Source organism: Procambarus clarkii, chromosome 37 (genome assembly GCF_040958095.1).
Source record: "Procambarus clarkii isolate CNS0578487 chromosome 37, FALCON_Pclarkii_2.0, whole genome shotgun sequence".
NCBI classification, from domain to species: domain Eukaryota; kingdom Metazoa; phylum Arthropoda; class Malacostraca; order Decapoda; family Cambaridae; genus Procambarus; species Procambarus clarkii.
This window is the reverse complement of record NC_091186.1, coordinates 12,449,478-12,466,395: the sequence shown is the minus strand read 5'-3', so window position 1 is coordinate 12,466,395 and position 16,918 is coordinate 12,449,478. Positions and strand designations below refer to the sequence as shown.

General features: G+C 45.0%; 1 protein-coding gene across 1 annotated transcript in view; it reads right to left on the bottom strand.

Moving 5' to 3' along the window:
* Rbcn-3A (rabconnectin-3 alpha) overlaps window positions 1-16,918 on the bottom strand; it is a 185,250-nt gene that overhangs the window by 82,116 nt on the left and 86,216 nt on the right. The window contains 7 exon segments of the mRNA XM_069336828.1: window positions 1,791-1,928; window positions 2,754-2,941; window positions 4,465-4,576; window positions 4,853-5,057; window positions 10,971-11,078; window positions 12,956-13,219; window positions 13,384-13,470. Coding sequence (XP_069192929.1) covers window positions 1,791-1,928; window positions 2,754-2,941; window positions 4,465-4,576; window positions 4,853-5,057; window positions 10,971-11,078; window positions 12,956-13,219; window positions 13,384-13,470 — 1,102 coding nt within the window.

The window sequence follows — 16,918 nt, the reverse complement described above, 5'->3', positions numbered from 1 at the left end:
CCCGAAACCCTCAGGCAGTAGGGAGTCGGCAGCAGAGGGGGGGAAGAGAGTGAGGGGGGGAGGGGGGAAAGCTGAGGAACCACAACAGCAGGGAAAGGACCCGTAGGCATGGACTGATCCAAGGCTGAAGTGACCAACGCCCCCAAGTCTGACCCAACCAATACAGGACAGCCCGGGGCCATTCAAGCGGGCAACCAACCAAGCGCATTGCAACAATCAAAACCAATGATGCAACACAGACGCTGCCTGACCCCGAAGAACATCCAAAGAAGAACGGGTAAATTGGAGTACGAGCAAGGAACACGTCTCGCAAGACTCCGGTCGTAGGTCGCCAACCCAAGCAGGCAGCATGACGGAGGCAAAACAGGTGACCGTCACCCTGAGACAAGGGCAAAGAACAACCTTTAACCATACACAAGGCGAGATGGAAGACGCATCCATGCCCTAACAAGGGTTTTCCACAGCCCGTAAGGGGTTCAGCCAATGGGAAGCCCATGCAACAGTGCTGCAAAGCCTGTTGAGCCATTGTATGAGAATGTCAACAAGAGGTAATAGGGCTATAACTGGACTTCTGAGAGGTATACAAGCACAGGGCACAAGTGTAGGGCCACCAGAGTACTTTAGGGGACTAATAGTCAAATCAGGCAGACCTCCTCCAAGCAATATACAAAAAAAAAAAAAAAACACAACCACCACAGGAGGAACATGGAATACGGCCACCACGTTGGTAGGCGTGCTGCACAGCTCCATGAGCCCCAAACCAGCAATAGCAACACTTGCTACCCAAGGAGAAACAAAGGCCACTAAGCCCCAGCTGGCCTCAAGGGTGAGGCAACTGCCGAGCAGCAGGAACTCCCATGGAAGTGAAGCCCGAAAGCCCTAGGGGAAAAGAGCCTAGAACCCAAGGGTAGTACTCACAGGGCGCTTAGGGAAGGCAGCCCTAAGCGCATGCAGCCCTCAGTACACTATGCTACTCCTGGCCATCGTGCGACAAACAGCAAGAAACACCACAAGGGCACAAAATCCAGCTTGACTCCGAGGCCAGAATCGACAACCGCCCCAGAGTGCTTCTGCCTAAGTACTGAGGTGGGGGTAGCCAGCGCATAGGTCTGGGGCTCGTTCCTTCCCCTCGCTTGGAGGGGGAGAGCTGCACAGACAAGCGGCACAGCGGCGGTGAATGATGATTGCTTGTTAGCTTGTTTCCTTTGGGGAGTTCTGTTTCTCTGTTCGGTCTTGGGTTTTTTTGCAATTTTTTACCATGTGGGGTTTGTTTTGAGATCCCTACCTTTCTGGATGCCTAACCCCAGTCGATGGCAAACAAGGAATTCTCCCAAATACAAGGGGTGAGGGGGTCTCCTTAGGTCATTGCTCCTTGTGCCTCTCTGAGGGGGCCAGGTTCTGACTCTGGTCCCTGGCAGGCAGAACTCCATTGACTGAAGCCCCAAACTAATATAGTACATATCAGTCCTATAGCTCCAGGGAGCCAAAGGGGCTCCCCACAGAAAAGATACCTCAATACTGTATACGGTAAAGCTAATAACAGACAGCTACATGCTTTCTAGACAACTCTAGACTGAGATCAGCCAAAAACCTATTATATCCAATAACAGTAACACAACACTAATAAAAAGTAATCTTAAAAATAATAAACATAAGCCATAGAAAACACACTGGTGAACACATGTTAAGAATGATTATAATATGAACTACCTTGCTAGCAACATTTTCAAATGCTCTCGTTGTAATGTAAGATTGTTGAGATGCAAGACTTGCCGTTATCGGTACCATACCTGAACGTGAGCTGGGAGCAAAGAGATCAGCAGCTCGGTCACGGTTACTCTGTTCAAACGAGTCATCACTCTCAAGGGTTCCACTGTGTATTAACTCAATGGCCGGTTTGTGCTCCTTTGATGGACTTCCCAAAAGATCTATATTAGAAAGGAGACATCATGAGAAAGATTAGAGAATTATGCAATAGTCAAATTCTAATTATAAATTTACATATTTCAATAACAGCATTGTTATCTTCCCAAAATTAATTTTATTAGTGTATGATGTACTTAACCTTTTCAATGTGGGCAAATAATGAACCTTAGACCACCACCAGTGCTACTAGGAGACACTGACTGATCTGAAAGGTTTTCTTGTTACAATAAGTGGTTTCTACTGTGGTGGATCAAGATATGATCTCCAGTGCTCCCAAACCCTATACAATAAGACAAAACCCCTTGAAAAATTTCTTGATGGGGTTCAACGAAGATGAGTGTATGGCATGCCAGCAGTGACCAGCATGGACCCACGAGCCTGGCTCAAAGGAGCAACTAAGGGGACCGTGTTCGGGAACAAAAAATAATCCCCTGATAATAATAACAAATAATTTAAAGTAGGAGACTGAAGTAGAAGTTGATATATGGAGTGAAACAGTCGTGAGACTGATGATAAATTTGTCGCTGAAATGAAGAGAGATATGTATGGAAAAGACTACAAAAGACCTCTTGCTAGATGCTGGAAACATGACAGACATATATTATAAACAGACACATTTACTGCAAAAAGATTTTTTCCCTCTTTAATTTTCTTGTACTAGAACATTTTACTCTGACAAACATTTCAAACAGCATAAGTAACAAATTTAATGCTATAGCTATATAAAGAACGGCAATCAGAAAGTTCACGAGTAACAACTTACACAAATCGCTACAATTAACCAATATATATATACAGTACTTAATTACAAAACACAGAGTACCTACCTCCAGTGTCGGGATTCTCTAGATCAATCACGTTATCGGGTAACTTGGACAAGACCTCAAGTGCGAGGGTTGGGCAGCCAGAGCGGAGGTGAGCGTGGGCGGTGGTGAAGTACAGCTGCCTTTCCAGAGGGGTCATACTGCTCTCATAAACACTCTTCTTGTCAAGCATATCCTGACCTGTTCCAAGGCTGTAACATAATCAAATAATACAAATTATTCTCAGTACTGCAATTATTGCCAACTTACAAGATAAATCCATTCTTGGTACAGTACTCCCAGTAATGTCGATCCTTTGTACTCCCAGTACTGGTGCTTTGTACTGCCAGTACTTGTGCTATGTACTGCCAGTATTGATGCTTTGTACTGCCAGTGTTGGTGCTTTGTACTGCCAGTGTTGGTGCTATGTACTGCCAGTATTGATGCTTTGTACTGCCAGTGTTGGTGCTTTGTACTGCCAGTGTTGGTGCTATGTACTGCCAGTATTGATGCTTTGTACTGCCAGTGTTGGTGCTTTGTACTGCCAGTGTTGGTGCTATGTACTGCCAGTATTGATGCTTTGTACTGCCAGTGTTGGTGCTTTGTACTGCCAGTATTGATGCTTTCTACTGCCAGTATTGATGCTTTGTACTGCCAGTATTGGTGCTCTGTACTGCCAGTGTTGGTGCTATGTACTGCCAGTATTGATGCTTTGTACTGCCAGTGTTGGTGCTTTGTACTGCTAGTATTGATGCTTTGTACTGCCAGTGTTGGTACTTGGAACTGACCGTAAGGCCATGAGTGACCACCGCCTCCCTACACCATACTGACTGTGAGGCCATGAGTGGCCACCGCCTCCCTACACCATACTGACCGTGAGGCCATGAGTGACCACCACCTCCCTACACCATACTGACCGTGAGGCCATGAGTGGCCACCGCCTCCCTACACCATACTGACCGTGAGGCCATGAGTGGCCACCGCCTCCCTACACCATACTGACCGTGAGGCCATGAGTGACCACCACCTCCCTACACCATACTGACCGTGAGGCCATGAGTGGCCACCACCTCCCTACACCATACTGACCGTGAGGCCATGAGTGGCCACCACCTCCCTACACCATACTGACCGTGAGGCCATGAGTGACCACCACCTCCCTACACCATACTGACCGTGAGGCCATGAGTGGCCACCACCTCCCTACACCATACTGACCGTGAGGCCATGAGTGGCCACCACCTCCCTACACCATACTGACCATGAGGCCATGAGTGACCACCACCTCAATACACCATACTGACCATGAGGCCATGAGTGACCACCACCTCCCTACACCATACTGACCGTGAGGCCATGAGTGACCACCACCTCCCTACACCATACTGACCGTGAGGCCATGAGTGACCACCGCCTCCCTACACCATACTGACCGTGAGGCCATGAGTGAGCCGCCGCCTCCCTACACCATACTGACCGTGAGGCCATGAGTGACCACCGCCTCCCTACACCATACTGACCGTGAGGCCATGAGTGACCACCACCTCCCTACACCATACTGACCGTGAGGCCATGAGTGACCACCGCCTCCCTACACCATACTGACTGTGAGGCCATGAGTGACCACCACCTCCCTACACCATACTGACCGTGAGGCCATGAGTGACCACCACCTCCCTACACCATACTGACCGTGAGGCCATGAGTGACCACCGCCTCCCTACACCATACTCACCGTGAGGCCATGAGTGAGCCGCCGCCTCCCTTTGCTGTGTTGGCAATACACTGACGAATCAGTAGTGGATGAGTCCTCAGGTAAATGTAGAAGTTGAATACACTTGGATCGGCTGAAAACAAATTTATAAAATATATTAATATAATAATCAAAGGTATTGATTTTTTTCATTTTCTTTGGTAAAGTTAAAACAATTACTGTATAACAATATAAATCATTTGCATTTAAATTTTTTATAGCAATACATTAAATTACTTCATGTTCTTATGGTATAAATAGGAGCTGCCTGTTATGAGCCAATAGGCCTTCAATAGTTTCCTTTATTATTCTACTGGAGCATAAATTAGAATTGAGTCTTTGTTTATATTATAGGACGGAGGAGACTAACCCGCACTGACGCTGCTGGTCGTCGACGACTTGGTGGCCACATAGTCCGGGTGGTGTATTCCCAGGGAAGGGTCAGTTTGCAGTAGGGTGTTGAGTGAATTGCTGTAATCCTTTAACATCCAGTATGCTACCGATCGGAAGAACGGATCAGGATGAACTTTTCTCAAATCTATGTTTTCACCATCTTCATCCTTTCCCAAAATTCTCTGAAATGTAAAAAAAAAACCAGCGTTGAATGTAATGAAACGCCATTTTCTGGGTGGGACCCGGAGGCTTCCTGGAGCTATCGGGCTAATATGCAAATCATTAGACCAGGGTATTAGTCATTTGAGTTCAGTCTACTGGGGACCACAAGCCAAAACCTGGCCCTCTCAGAGAGGCACAGGGAGCAATGGCCCTGGAAAACTTTCCCCCTGTTGTTGGGGGTTTTCCCAATCTGCCATCAACTGTCGTTAGGCACCCAGAAAGGTAGGCATAACAAAACAGACCCCACATGATAAGCAAATTGCAACCAAAAACTGAACAGAGAGGCAGAACTCCCTCCAATCCCAAGGAAACAAGCAAACGTCACACTCCACTGCTGTGTCACTCGTCCGTGCAGCCCCCTCCACCAGGTAGGAAAAGGTGGGAGCCCTGGACCACCTGCACTGGCGACCTAGCCATTCCAGTTCGTCGCCTAATACAATCCAGGGCGGTTGTCATCTCTGGCCTTGATTTCTTACGCAGTGTTTTGCCTTCGTGGTGTCCTCTGCTGTTCGTGGTATGATGGCCAGGTGTACCTGAAGTGTACCGGGGCTGCATGCACTTAGGCCAGCCTTCCCTAAGTGCCCAGTGAGTACTATCCTTGCATGTCAGGGTTTTCTTTCCCTGGTGCATTCAGGAAGCCATTTTTTAAGGGGTTCTTGCTGCTTAGGATTTATCTCGCCCTTGGGGGCCAGCTGGGGTTTTGTGGCCCTTATTTGGCCTTGGGTAGGGAGTGGTATTGTTGCTGGTTGGGATGTCAAGGTGCTGCGCAGCCAGCTACCTACGCAGTGGCTGGTTTCTGTTTCCTCTGCAGACGTTGTACATTTGCAGGGTTTTTATTTTCTTTTTGTTTGGTTTGCCTGGTGGGGGTCTGCCTGGTGTGGATATTGGACCACTTATATAATTTGATGGCCCTCCGATAGGTCCTCGTGATTGTATATGTTGCAGGGGTTTCAGTGTTTGATCCCGGACCCCCCACGCCGGCAACCCAGCCATTCCCTTTCGGTGGCCAAGTATCAAAACAACGTGAAAACTCCCGACCGGAGGGAGGGAGGGTGCCAGGGAGCCTCTGGGGCCCACCCAGAAAATGGTGTTTCATTACATTCAACACTGGTTTTCTGTGGGGAGCTCCTTCGGCTCCCCAGAGCTACATTACCAAAGAGAAGGAAAAGAAGGGCTTACCCAGGAGGCAGCCGCCACAAGCTCCTCAACTCGAAGGCGAGACAACTGGCTGAAACCTGTGACCCATAGCCACACACGAATGCCCAGGACCGGGAATGAATGATGACCAAATAATGGGCGGCCAGGACCCTGTTCGACCTCCAAAATCCCATGTTGCCGAAGATGGCAGCCAAAGCAGCAAACTTCCGAGCGTTATGGGCACGAAGATAGACCGCAGGCTGGCTAGACCTAATAACCCTGTAGACGACCCCAGGAGACTCGAGCCCTGGAACAGGGAATGAGGAAACCTGGATCAAACCACAGCACATCCCCGGCCACAGAAGCTTAGGCGAGCAGGTAATGGTGAAGAGTTGCAACCGGATGCAACACATGATGCACTGCTGGCCTGACCAACCAATCGTCAATGACCCATGGACCCCTCTGAAAAGCACCAGTCTCGTTCTTCGCCAAAAATGAAGGAGAAGGCTGCAACTGATCAAACCGACTACTAGGACCAAAGGAGCAGAAACCCCTGCGCTGGAGAAGAGCATGAAGCTCCCCGACCCAAACCCCAGAGGCTAATGCCAACAGAAATAGAGCCCTGGAAAAACAACCTTGAACTGAGGGGGCCACCATGAACTGAGGAGAAGTGAGATAGGAGAGCACCCGGTCCAAGGACCAGGACGGCTCAGGAAGCGCATGAGCAGGCCGGAGGTGAAACAAGACATGAGAAAGCTTACGGAACAGGGCAGAAGTGACATCCACCCAGAACGCAAGCTGAAGTAACTCCGCCAGAGTCGCACGATACAAGATGACAGTATTAGGCATTAAATGACGGTCCTGAAAACGTCAAGACAGAAAGGACAAGACAACCCTATCAGAAATAGAAGACAACTTACGAAGACAGAGAAAATGGCGGAAAGAACGCGAGGAAATTTCATACTGCTGCCGAGACAAAGCTCTCACCATCAACGATGTCACCTGATCACCGTACAAATTGTGATAAAACCACATCAAAAAGACTAGATGCGAAGAGCAGAGGAGAAGACTGAACCAGCCATGTACTGAACAGGACCGATCTGCTGGAAGAGGCAGAGCCGCGGAAAATAACCCTGGTTCGGACACTGAGCAAGCAGCACCTGAAACCAAAGCTGGGTCAGCCACCAAGGAGCCAAGAGGACTACTCTCCTGTGGCAAGACTCCAATTGAGCCAGAACCCAAAGCAACAGCTGGACCGGGGGTAAGAGGTACAGGTAACCCCACCTTGACCAGTCCTGCTGAAAGGCGTTCACCACAAATGCTCTGTGGTCGGGGAAGGGCAGTACATATATCGGGAGATGCTGTGACTAAGCTGATGCAAAGAGGTCCACCGTCGGGAGCCCGTAAGTCCAGCAGAGCCAACTGAACGAGTCGATGTTGTCCGTTCATTCCGTGGACAGGGGAATAAACTGAGACAGGCCATCCACTAGGACGTTGGACACTCCCCGGATATAAACTGCATGGAAAGCCAAACCCCGAGAATTCAGCAGACAAGCGACTCAAAGTGACCAGCCCCAAAGAAGCAAGGACCGAAGAGAACCCCCGCAGTACAGGCAATGAACCACCAGAGAACAGTCCGAATGGAGCCAAATGGTCGAACCCCGTGTGACCCGAACCCTTTGAAACAACAGTCAGACCGACGTGAACTCCCACACCCTGCTGTAAGCCCGACGGAAGGCCAGATCCCACCGTCCCCTGGCCGGCCTGGCAAGCATTGGCCACAAAGACCCAGCCCAGACACAGAGCATCCGTGAACACATCAAGCAAGGGGTTCGGATAGGTACCAAGGCACTGAACCCTGAAAAACCCTTCGAGAAAGTCGGAGATGCAGCAATCGATGCATGGCCCCCGGAGGAGGAACCCAGCGATCGCAAGAGAGAGGTGGAAGGGGCATCCCCAAAGGAACCAGAACAGACACTGGAGCTAAACCCGACCCAACGGGTAAACCAGTACGGCAAATGTCAGACTCCTGCATAACTGCTTGAGCAGCCACCGAGTGACCCCATGATCCTCCCAGAAATAGCTGATGGCGGGATCGCAGTTGCAGCAATACCTCCGGAGAGAGAGACATGGAAGCGGTCAGAGAATCCCAAACAAAATCCAGCCAAGTCCGAACCAGAGACGGAACCACATGGGATTTCCTACAGTTCACCAGGAACCTGAACCCGGCAAGGTGGGAAAGAACCACGCCCCTGGCGAGCGGACAAGCTGACCAGCTGAGAGCCCACACCAGCCAGTCGTCGAGGTAGGCCAGAACCCGGACCCCTAGCTGATGCAGACACGTCACCACGACCCAGGTAAGACGCATGAAAACGAGAAGTGCCAGATTCAAGCCAAAAGCTAGGCAACAAAATCAGTAAGACTGACCCCCCACCACAAAACCTAACCAGTCCCTGAACCCCGGATGAATGGGAATGTGCCAATATGTGTACCGGAGGTCCAGGGACACAATCCAGGCACCCGGCTCCAAAAGATGTCGGAACTGAGACAGAGTAGTCATCCAAAGGACGGGCAAGGAATCCAGGGGTTCAGATGTGACAAGTCCAGAATGAACTTCAGATCAGCACAGTCCCGTTTCAGCACTGGAAACAGGTGGGAAACCCACCTGAAGGATGGGATCGTTTCAACCATGCCCAAGCGTACCCACTCCGAGATGACCTGACAGAGTGCTGGGAAGGAAATCTGCCCCGCCAGCCCCGAAGAGCTGCCCAACAACACCACCACCATAGGCCGGTGGATACGACCCGAAATGCCCACAAATTGTGGGACTAAGTGTGAGCAAACAGCGTGAGCCTCCCCCCCCCCATCAATGTTATCAGAATGGGTAAATGGGTAAACTGGAGAATGTGCAGCAGTCTTGCCATATACCCACCACAGCCTGGTTGGTCCAGCACTCCTTGGAGAAAATGATCTAGTTTTATCTTGAAGATGTCCACGGTTGTTCTGGCAATATTTCTTATGCTCGCTGGGAGGGTGTTGAACAACCGTGGACCTCTGATGTTTATACAGTGTTCTCTGATTGTGCCTATGGCACCCCTGCTCTGCACTGGTTCTATTTTGCATTTTCTTCCATATTGTTCACTCCAGTATGTTGTTGTCCCAAATGCACTGTAGATTTGGGACCTGGTCCTCCAATATCTTCCACGTGTATATTATTTGATATCTCTCCCGTCTCCTTTTGTAATGAGTACATTTAGAGAGCTTTGAGACGATCCCAATAATTTAGGTGCTTCATTGTGTCTATGTATGCCGTATATGTTCTCTGTACTCCCTCTATTTCAGCAATCTCTCCTGCTCTGAAGGAGAAAGTGAGTAATGAGCAGTACTCAAGACGGGACAGTACAAATGATTTGTATAGTACAACCATTGTGATGGGATCCTTGGATTTGAAAGTTCTCGTAATTCATCCGATCATTTTCTGGCTGATGCAATGTTTGCTTGGTTATGCTCCCTAAACTTTAGGTCGTCAGACATCATTATTCCCAAATCCTTTACATGCTGCTTTCATACTATGGGCACATTTGATGTAATCCACTATAATGCTTGTCCACTTACGAACTCTGTACAGTACATCAATCAACCACTTGCGTGACCACTTACGAACTCTGCACATCAATCAACCACTTGCATGTCCACTTACGAACTCTGCTCATCAATCAACCACTTGCATGTCCACTTACGAACTCTGCTCATCAATCAACCACTTGCGTGTCCACATACGAACTCTGCACTTCAATCATGCTGGCTTAGTTTGTATTTATTGAGCAATTCAAGAGTTTTGAAGCACTATGAGGTGGTCTGCAACAATAATAATTCTTGGGCTATGAGGTTTTGAAGTTTGTAAAGTGTTGCATGAAAAATGTCCTTCTATAATTCATTAACAATAAACTATCCTTATTAATAGTTTCATTAATAATAATTTCCTCAATGGTCATGATTGAGGAAAGATATACAAGTCTCACAAGTGGACATACAAATGCTTGAACACTGGCCCTGGTTTCCTGCCTCAAGCCCCAATATATTCTGGTCATCCTTGTCAATGTATGTGTGTGTATGTTGGCATAATAACATGTGTACTCACCTGGTTGTGCTTGAGGGGGTTGAGCTTTGGCTCTTTGGTCCCGCTTCTCAACTGTCAATCAACTGGTGTACAGATTCCTGAGCCTACTGGGCTCTATCATATCTACACTTTAACTGTGTATGGAGTCAGCCTCCACCACATCACTGCCTAATGCATTCTTTTTGTTAACTACTCTGACACTGAAAAAGTTCTTTCTAATGTATCTGTGGCTCATTTGGGTACTCAGCTTCCACCTGTATTCCCTTGTTCGTGTTCCACCCATGCTAAAGAGTCTGTCTTTGTCCACTCTGTCAATTTTCCTGAGAATTTTGTAGGTGGTTATCATGTCTCCCCTTACTCTTCTGTCTTCCAGGGACATGAGTTTCAGCTCCTTTAGCCTTTTCTCGTAGCTCATACCTCTTAGTTCCGGGACCAGTCTGGTGGTATACCGCTGAATCTTTTCTAACTTTGTCTTGTGTTTAACTAGGTATGGGCTCCAAGTTGGAGCTGCATATTCCCGCTTGTGTGTGTGTGCTTGTGTGTACACCAAATAGTTGCTAGATGCAGGATACATACAGTTACTATATCTACAAGTACAATATTATAATTAACTCACAGTATAGAGAAGTTTGCACAGTGTTGGAGGGACTGCCTCAAACTCTCCTTCATACAGACATATTATCACGATGGCCAGCTGTTCATCTTGAAGCTTATTCAAAACCACCTGAGAAAAAAACATTAAATTCACAAACAATATTTTTTTTTACTGCAAAGATTTGTTGGACATAAATAATGAAAAACTGACTTTGCAGAAAAGATATCTCACAGCAAAATTCAGGAAAATGCACAAGCAGCCTGACAATAAGTACAATGGTGCCTTGTGTACGAGATATCAAAGTCACAGTAAAATTTCACAAGATGGTTACATATTATATATACATCAGAGTGCATGGCAGGAGAGTGAGGTGACAGATGATTAGTTTAAGGAACATTGTGGTATAAATACATACAGTACAGTATAGGTATAACAAAAAGTGTTGTAGGAAAGAATGAAGAAACTATATTCACAGTTGGGTCTATGAGTTTGACTCTCCAAGCCCAGCCTGGGACCAGGGGGAACTAGTGTACATAGTAGCCCAGGAAAAGTTGCAAGCAAGGGTGCAAATTAAGAGTAAGAGAGAGAACAGAAGATAGGATAGGGAAGGAAAAGGGGGGTTTAGTAGGAAGGAGGAGTCTGTGCAGATCAGATTTGTAATGAAAAAATGATTGTTAAAAAGTTTCTAGTAAAGGTGAGGAAGTTGAACGGTTTCTTAACCCACAAACTGCTTCTGTCATTCTCAAATGACAGACCTGTAACAGATCTGTGATTGCCATTCTACACTAAAGACCTCTGACAACCATTTGCTATATTGGGAAAAAATCCTGAAAGCCTGATCAACCAGGCTGTGACTCATACGCCAGGCTGCGAGCAGCCGCGTCCAACAGCCTGGTTGATCAGTCCGGCAACCAGGAGGCCTGGTCGACGACCGGGCCGCGGGGACGCTAAGCCCCGGAAGCACCTCAAGGTAACCTCAAGGTAAGCCTTAGCTACCTTTCTGGACCTTATTACAAAACTGGCACCATTTCAGGTGCATCACTATCCACTTACCGACACCTATACTTGGAAATATTGACACTGCAAAATTTCTAGAGATCATCTGTGATAAGGAAAAATCTATTACAAATAGAGTACTTGAAAATTTATTTTCAATATATGATGCCAACAATATTTTTATCTCATTACGGCCACAATAAAATAATCATATTTTCCCCCAACATCAGAAGTAAATGTTTTACAATATGATAGGAGAGAGAACTTTTAATAATTTTTTTATGTGCATCTAGAAATGGATCTAAAAAACAGAGCACAGTTTGATGGCTAATGGATTTAGAAAAAACATATGATTGGATTAATTGTGAAGCATTGTGGGAGTTATACAAGATCTATAAGCATTCAGATAGTTTAAAAGTATAACTAAAATCATTAATATTAATAGCAAAGCATGTGTGAGTGTAGAGAAAAAAGAAACAATGTTAGTGTTGGGGTTGAGCCTGAAGTACAGGGGTTTGTCCAGATGGCTCACAACAGAGTAGACCCCATGTTCAGTTGCTAGGCAGGGCAAGATCTCTGCCTAGATTTCTTTACATCTGATATTGTTGTTCTCCTAAGTGTAAATAACTAGCTGGGAGTTAGACAACAGTTGTGGACTACATCCTGAGGAAGGTTAGTCATTGGCTAATGGGGACCTTACACCTGGTGCCAGTGTTCACCTGGGAGTAAATAGGTACCCAAGAGTTCACAGATTATTGTGGGTTACATTCTAGGGAAGGTCATTAGCCTATGGGGACTATACACCTGAGACCTTTCTTCATCTAGAAGTAAGGAGGCACCTGGGAGTTAGGCAACTGTTGTGGGTTGTATCCTCAACACTGAGGGAATTTGAGGGAATTCCCATATTGAGAGAACCTCAATATGTCAACAATAAGAAGAGAAAGTGCCTGTCCCCAGCACTGGGAAACAATAATATCTGCACAGAGAAAAGTGATGAAAATATACGTTACCTCCAGAGCATCCTTCAGTGATCCTGCTAAGAGGAAGAATGCAGCAGCATGTTCAAACCGCTGCTTCCCCAACAGGGCAAAGGCATTCTTTAATGCTGCTTTGCGCCACCGTTCCTCTGAGAAGTTGTTTGCAAAAAAGCCGGTCATGCGTTTATCGTCAACCGAGCGGAAGAGACCCCACACTAGATTCTTTTTTTTCATGGCCAGGTAGTATATAGCTGCATCCATGGGATCATTCCTCACAAGGAATGCAGCTTTTGCAATCTGAAGCAAATATGAGATATACAAATTATTTGTATACAGTACTTCTAGCCTTGAATTATCACATTGAAATTCTTAAATGTGGATAGTTTCTTTTGGCATAGAAGTAAAATACTGCCCGAGACTATCATTTTACTCAGGATTAATATATCGTAGATATAACTTACCTTATTGAAGCAGCGGATTAGAAGTGTGTTGTTCCTGACCCACCACCCGAATCCCAATTCACGTAACTCAGACCAGCGCGGGTTACCCTGTAAATATATCAGAATTACATAAATGCCCCACCTTCAATTTGGATATGGGATAGAAAAATTAGAAAAGGTGGAGGACCTGCTGTGCTGGTGAAAGAACTCCTGAAGGTAAGAGTTAATAGTTGACAACATGCAAGTTGACACAACGGCATTGGAGATTTGTAATCAGGATGATGAACTGGTAATTATCAAGGCCTACACGCCACCAGCAAGCAACACATGGGTAAAAGAAGACCTGAATAACAAACAAGAGGGCCTCAAAATTATCTCGAGAGATATTATAGCAAGAACAGATAAAGTACAATATTTGGTACCTGGTGACTTCAACTTGAAAGCAATAGACTGAGAGGACTATGAAGCAAGAACAGAGAACATCTGGGCTGGCAGATACATAAACCTTATCCTGGAAACATCCAACATGCTAAGCAGCCACGAGAATCAGGGCAGATGTTCCATCAATGATAGATTTGATATTCACCAGGAAAGAAGAAGAGATATTTGACATTCAGTAGCTTCCTCCCTAGGGTAAGAGTGACCAAGTCCTTTTAGGAATAAAATATGCCATGCATTATAATCTAGCATGGAAAGAGGCAAACAGTTCCAAACTATAAAAATGGTAACAGGGAAACCCCCCTTATAGATTTTTATTATTGACAAGAGTGTTAGTCAAAACACTAGATATAATAATTAAAACCAAATGGGAAGAACACCAGAAGAGAAATGATATAATAACAGACAGAAGTATTGTTTTTAAACAGTTAAGAAACATTGTTCCTTAACTGGCTTAAAGTTCAGAAGGAGCAGGGCCATTGCTCCCTGCAACCTCTCTGAGGGGGCTAGGTTCTGGCTCGTGGTCCCGTGGTAGGCTGAACTCCATAGACTTATACCCCGGTCTAATATATCACACATTAGTGCAATAGCTCCAGGGAGCCGTCAGGGCTCCCCACAGAAAACAAGAGCAACAAGGACAGGCTAGAAGGGTTAAATACACCAAAGCTAGAAGATAGAAGAAAAAGAGGTGATATGATCACCACTTACAAAATAGTAACAGGAATTGATAAACTTGACAAAGAAGAATTCTTGAAAACTGCAACTTCAAAAACAAGCGGTCACAGTTTGAAACTAAGGAAACAAATCTGCCAAAAAATGCATTAGAAAATTAACTTTAGCAAACAGTGGTATACGTTTGTAACAAGTAAAGTGAGAAGGTTGTGGCCAAAACCCCTCAGTAGTTTCAAAGCGTCATACGACAAAGAGTACGAGGAAGACAAGACACCACAAGTGCAGCTCTCATCCTGTAACTACACTGAGATACTTACTACAAATATTTTTTCCTCTGAAGTATAATACAATGCATGAGGTAATGTTTGATTGAGCAATTGATCAAAGGTAATGTAGCAAGGGGAAAGGTTATAACTGTGTAAGAGCATACTTACCCCTTATATTATTAACTTGCCAGAAGAATCACTCTGGATCATTTAGAGAAGCATTTTATGGTATAGTACTGTATGTGATACTGAGTACAGGTATCATACTTAAAATATTAACTTAGACATACGTACTGTACATACATACATGCATATTACATACCGTACATTATGTTACATTCCATACATTATATATTTCATGCATACATTATACATATACAGTAATACATCCATACATAATTTCCACATACAAAATTCTCAGAGAAATATGGAGTATGGTCATACGTATCAAGTCCATACCTCATTAAACAGAAAATGAAGCTGGAGAAGGTCAAGAAGTATACTGTACATTCAATCAGACCTGTACCAGAGACGAGAGGAATGAGTCATGAGAAAAGACTACAGGAATAAGACCCCTGCATCACTAGAAGGGAGATAAGTCAGGGAAGAAATTACATCACCCCATACAAAAATTCCCAGGAACATAAACAAACCAAACTACCTGGAATGAGGCTACATGAACAAGGGAAAAGGACAGGTTCAAGAAACTAAGCATTCTTTTGAACCATTAACGTTTTATGATAGACGTTACGACCAGCGTGGTTAATGTGGAAAATGGTTATTATAGAGACAAGAACATATTATGTGACTGTTGTGGCTTACCGGGTTTTGGCAGCGCCACCGGTGGCATGATTAGCTGAGATTATGTGAACTACTGGCCATGGCCTTGCACTTAGAGAAGTTAACTAAATACTGAATAGCCAGTAGGAATGTAAATTTATAAAACTGTTGTGTGTAATAATTGGTAACATAAATTGTTGCCATAATTATAACAATTATAAATTATTGGAATGTTGGTGCAGTAAAGTGTTGGAACAGTAGAAATGTAATTTTATAAATTGTTGTGTAATAACTGGCAACATAAATTGTTGCCATATATATAACAATTATAAATTGTTGTGTGTAATAATTGGCAAGTTAACTTAAAGGAAGGAATGGTTACAGTAGAAAAGTTTTTTCAATATGCTGCCTGAGGAGGCAGGGGAGAGGCAATGGGTCTACGACAGCCAGAGGGGAAGCATGTAGTTTAACCATCTCATTAACTGTCAGTAAGTTTGTTCCATTAAGATTGTTGCCACCATGTTTATATATCTTCATTATTATATTTTACAATGCTACTCGTCAATGTTCATATAATACGCTCTATGAGAGGATCTAGTAAGTGTGTGTGTACCGGTTTTCTGGCAAGTCCAAAACAGTTTCAGTAGTGCTTTATTGCTAGGTTACTATTTTCTTATGCAAGTCCACCATCCTATCCAAAGAAAGTAGTGGATAGTAAAGTAACTGTCAAAAGGCAAGAACTTTGTTATAAGTGGGGTTTGTTATCAATAAATGTTGATTGTTTAAGCATTGACCATTAACCATGGGGGCTTGGTGAGGTACCATTATATCTTAAGGCTTAAAACTGGGAATTTTTCCTGGGGGCCAGGCTGTGCACCTGTCAAGCTGGGCTCATACTCCAAACGGTTACCTTTGGGGAAGCCTGTTCCACTATGTTTGGGTGAATTGATGTGTTGCTATGTTAATCATTTAATCACACCCATTATTCAACCATTACTCAGGCGTACCCCACTTACTAAGGCATAACAACAGCCTCACTGAGGTTTTATGGGAAAGAGATGGTGTGGAGACTGTATTAATCTTGACTTAAAAATGGCATTAGATCAAGTCCCACTTAAGAAATTGTTTTCTTAAGACAGAACACACAGAAATGGTGATGAGAAGATTACTTGCATGGATGAAAAATGTCCTTAGAGAGAAAAAAATTAAGGCAATAGCAAGAAGCAATGAATCAGACTGGAGGACTGTCAATAGTGGAGCCCCACAACGCTCAGAAGCAATACACACACACAAGAACATGTGTGTTGATATTAAACTACTGTGAAGAATAAAAGCCCTAAACTTTTATGTCATGTCATCAAAATGACATGATATAACCTACACCAATTTATACAACAAAG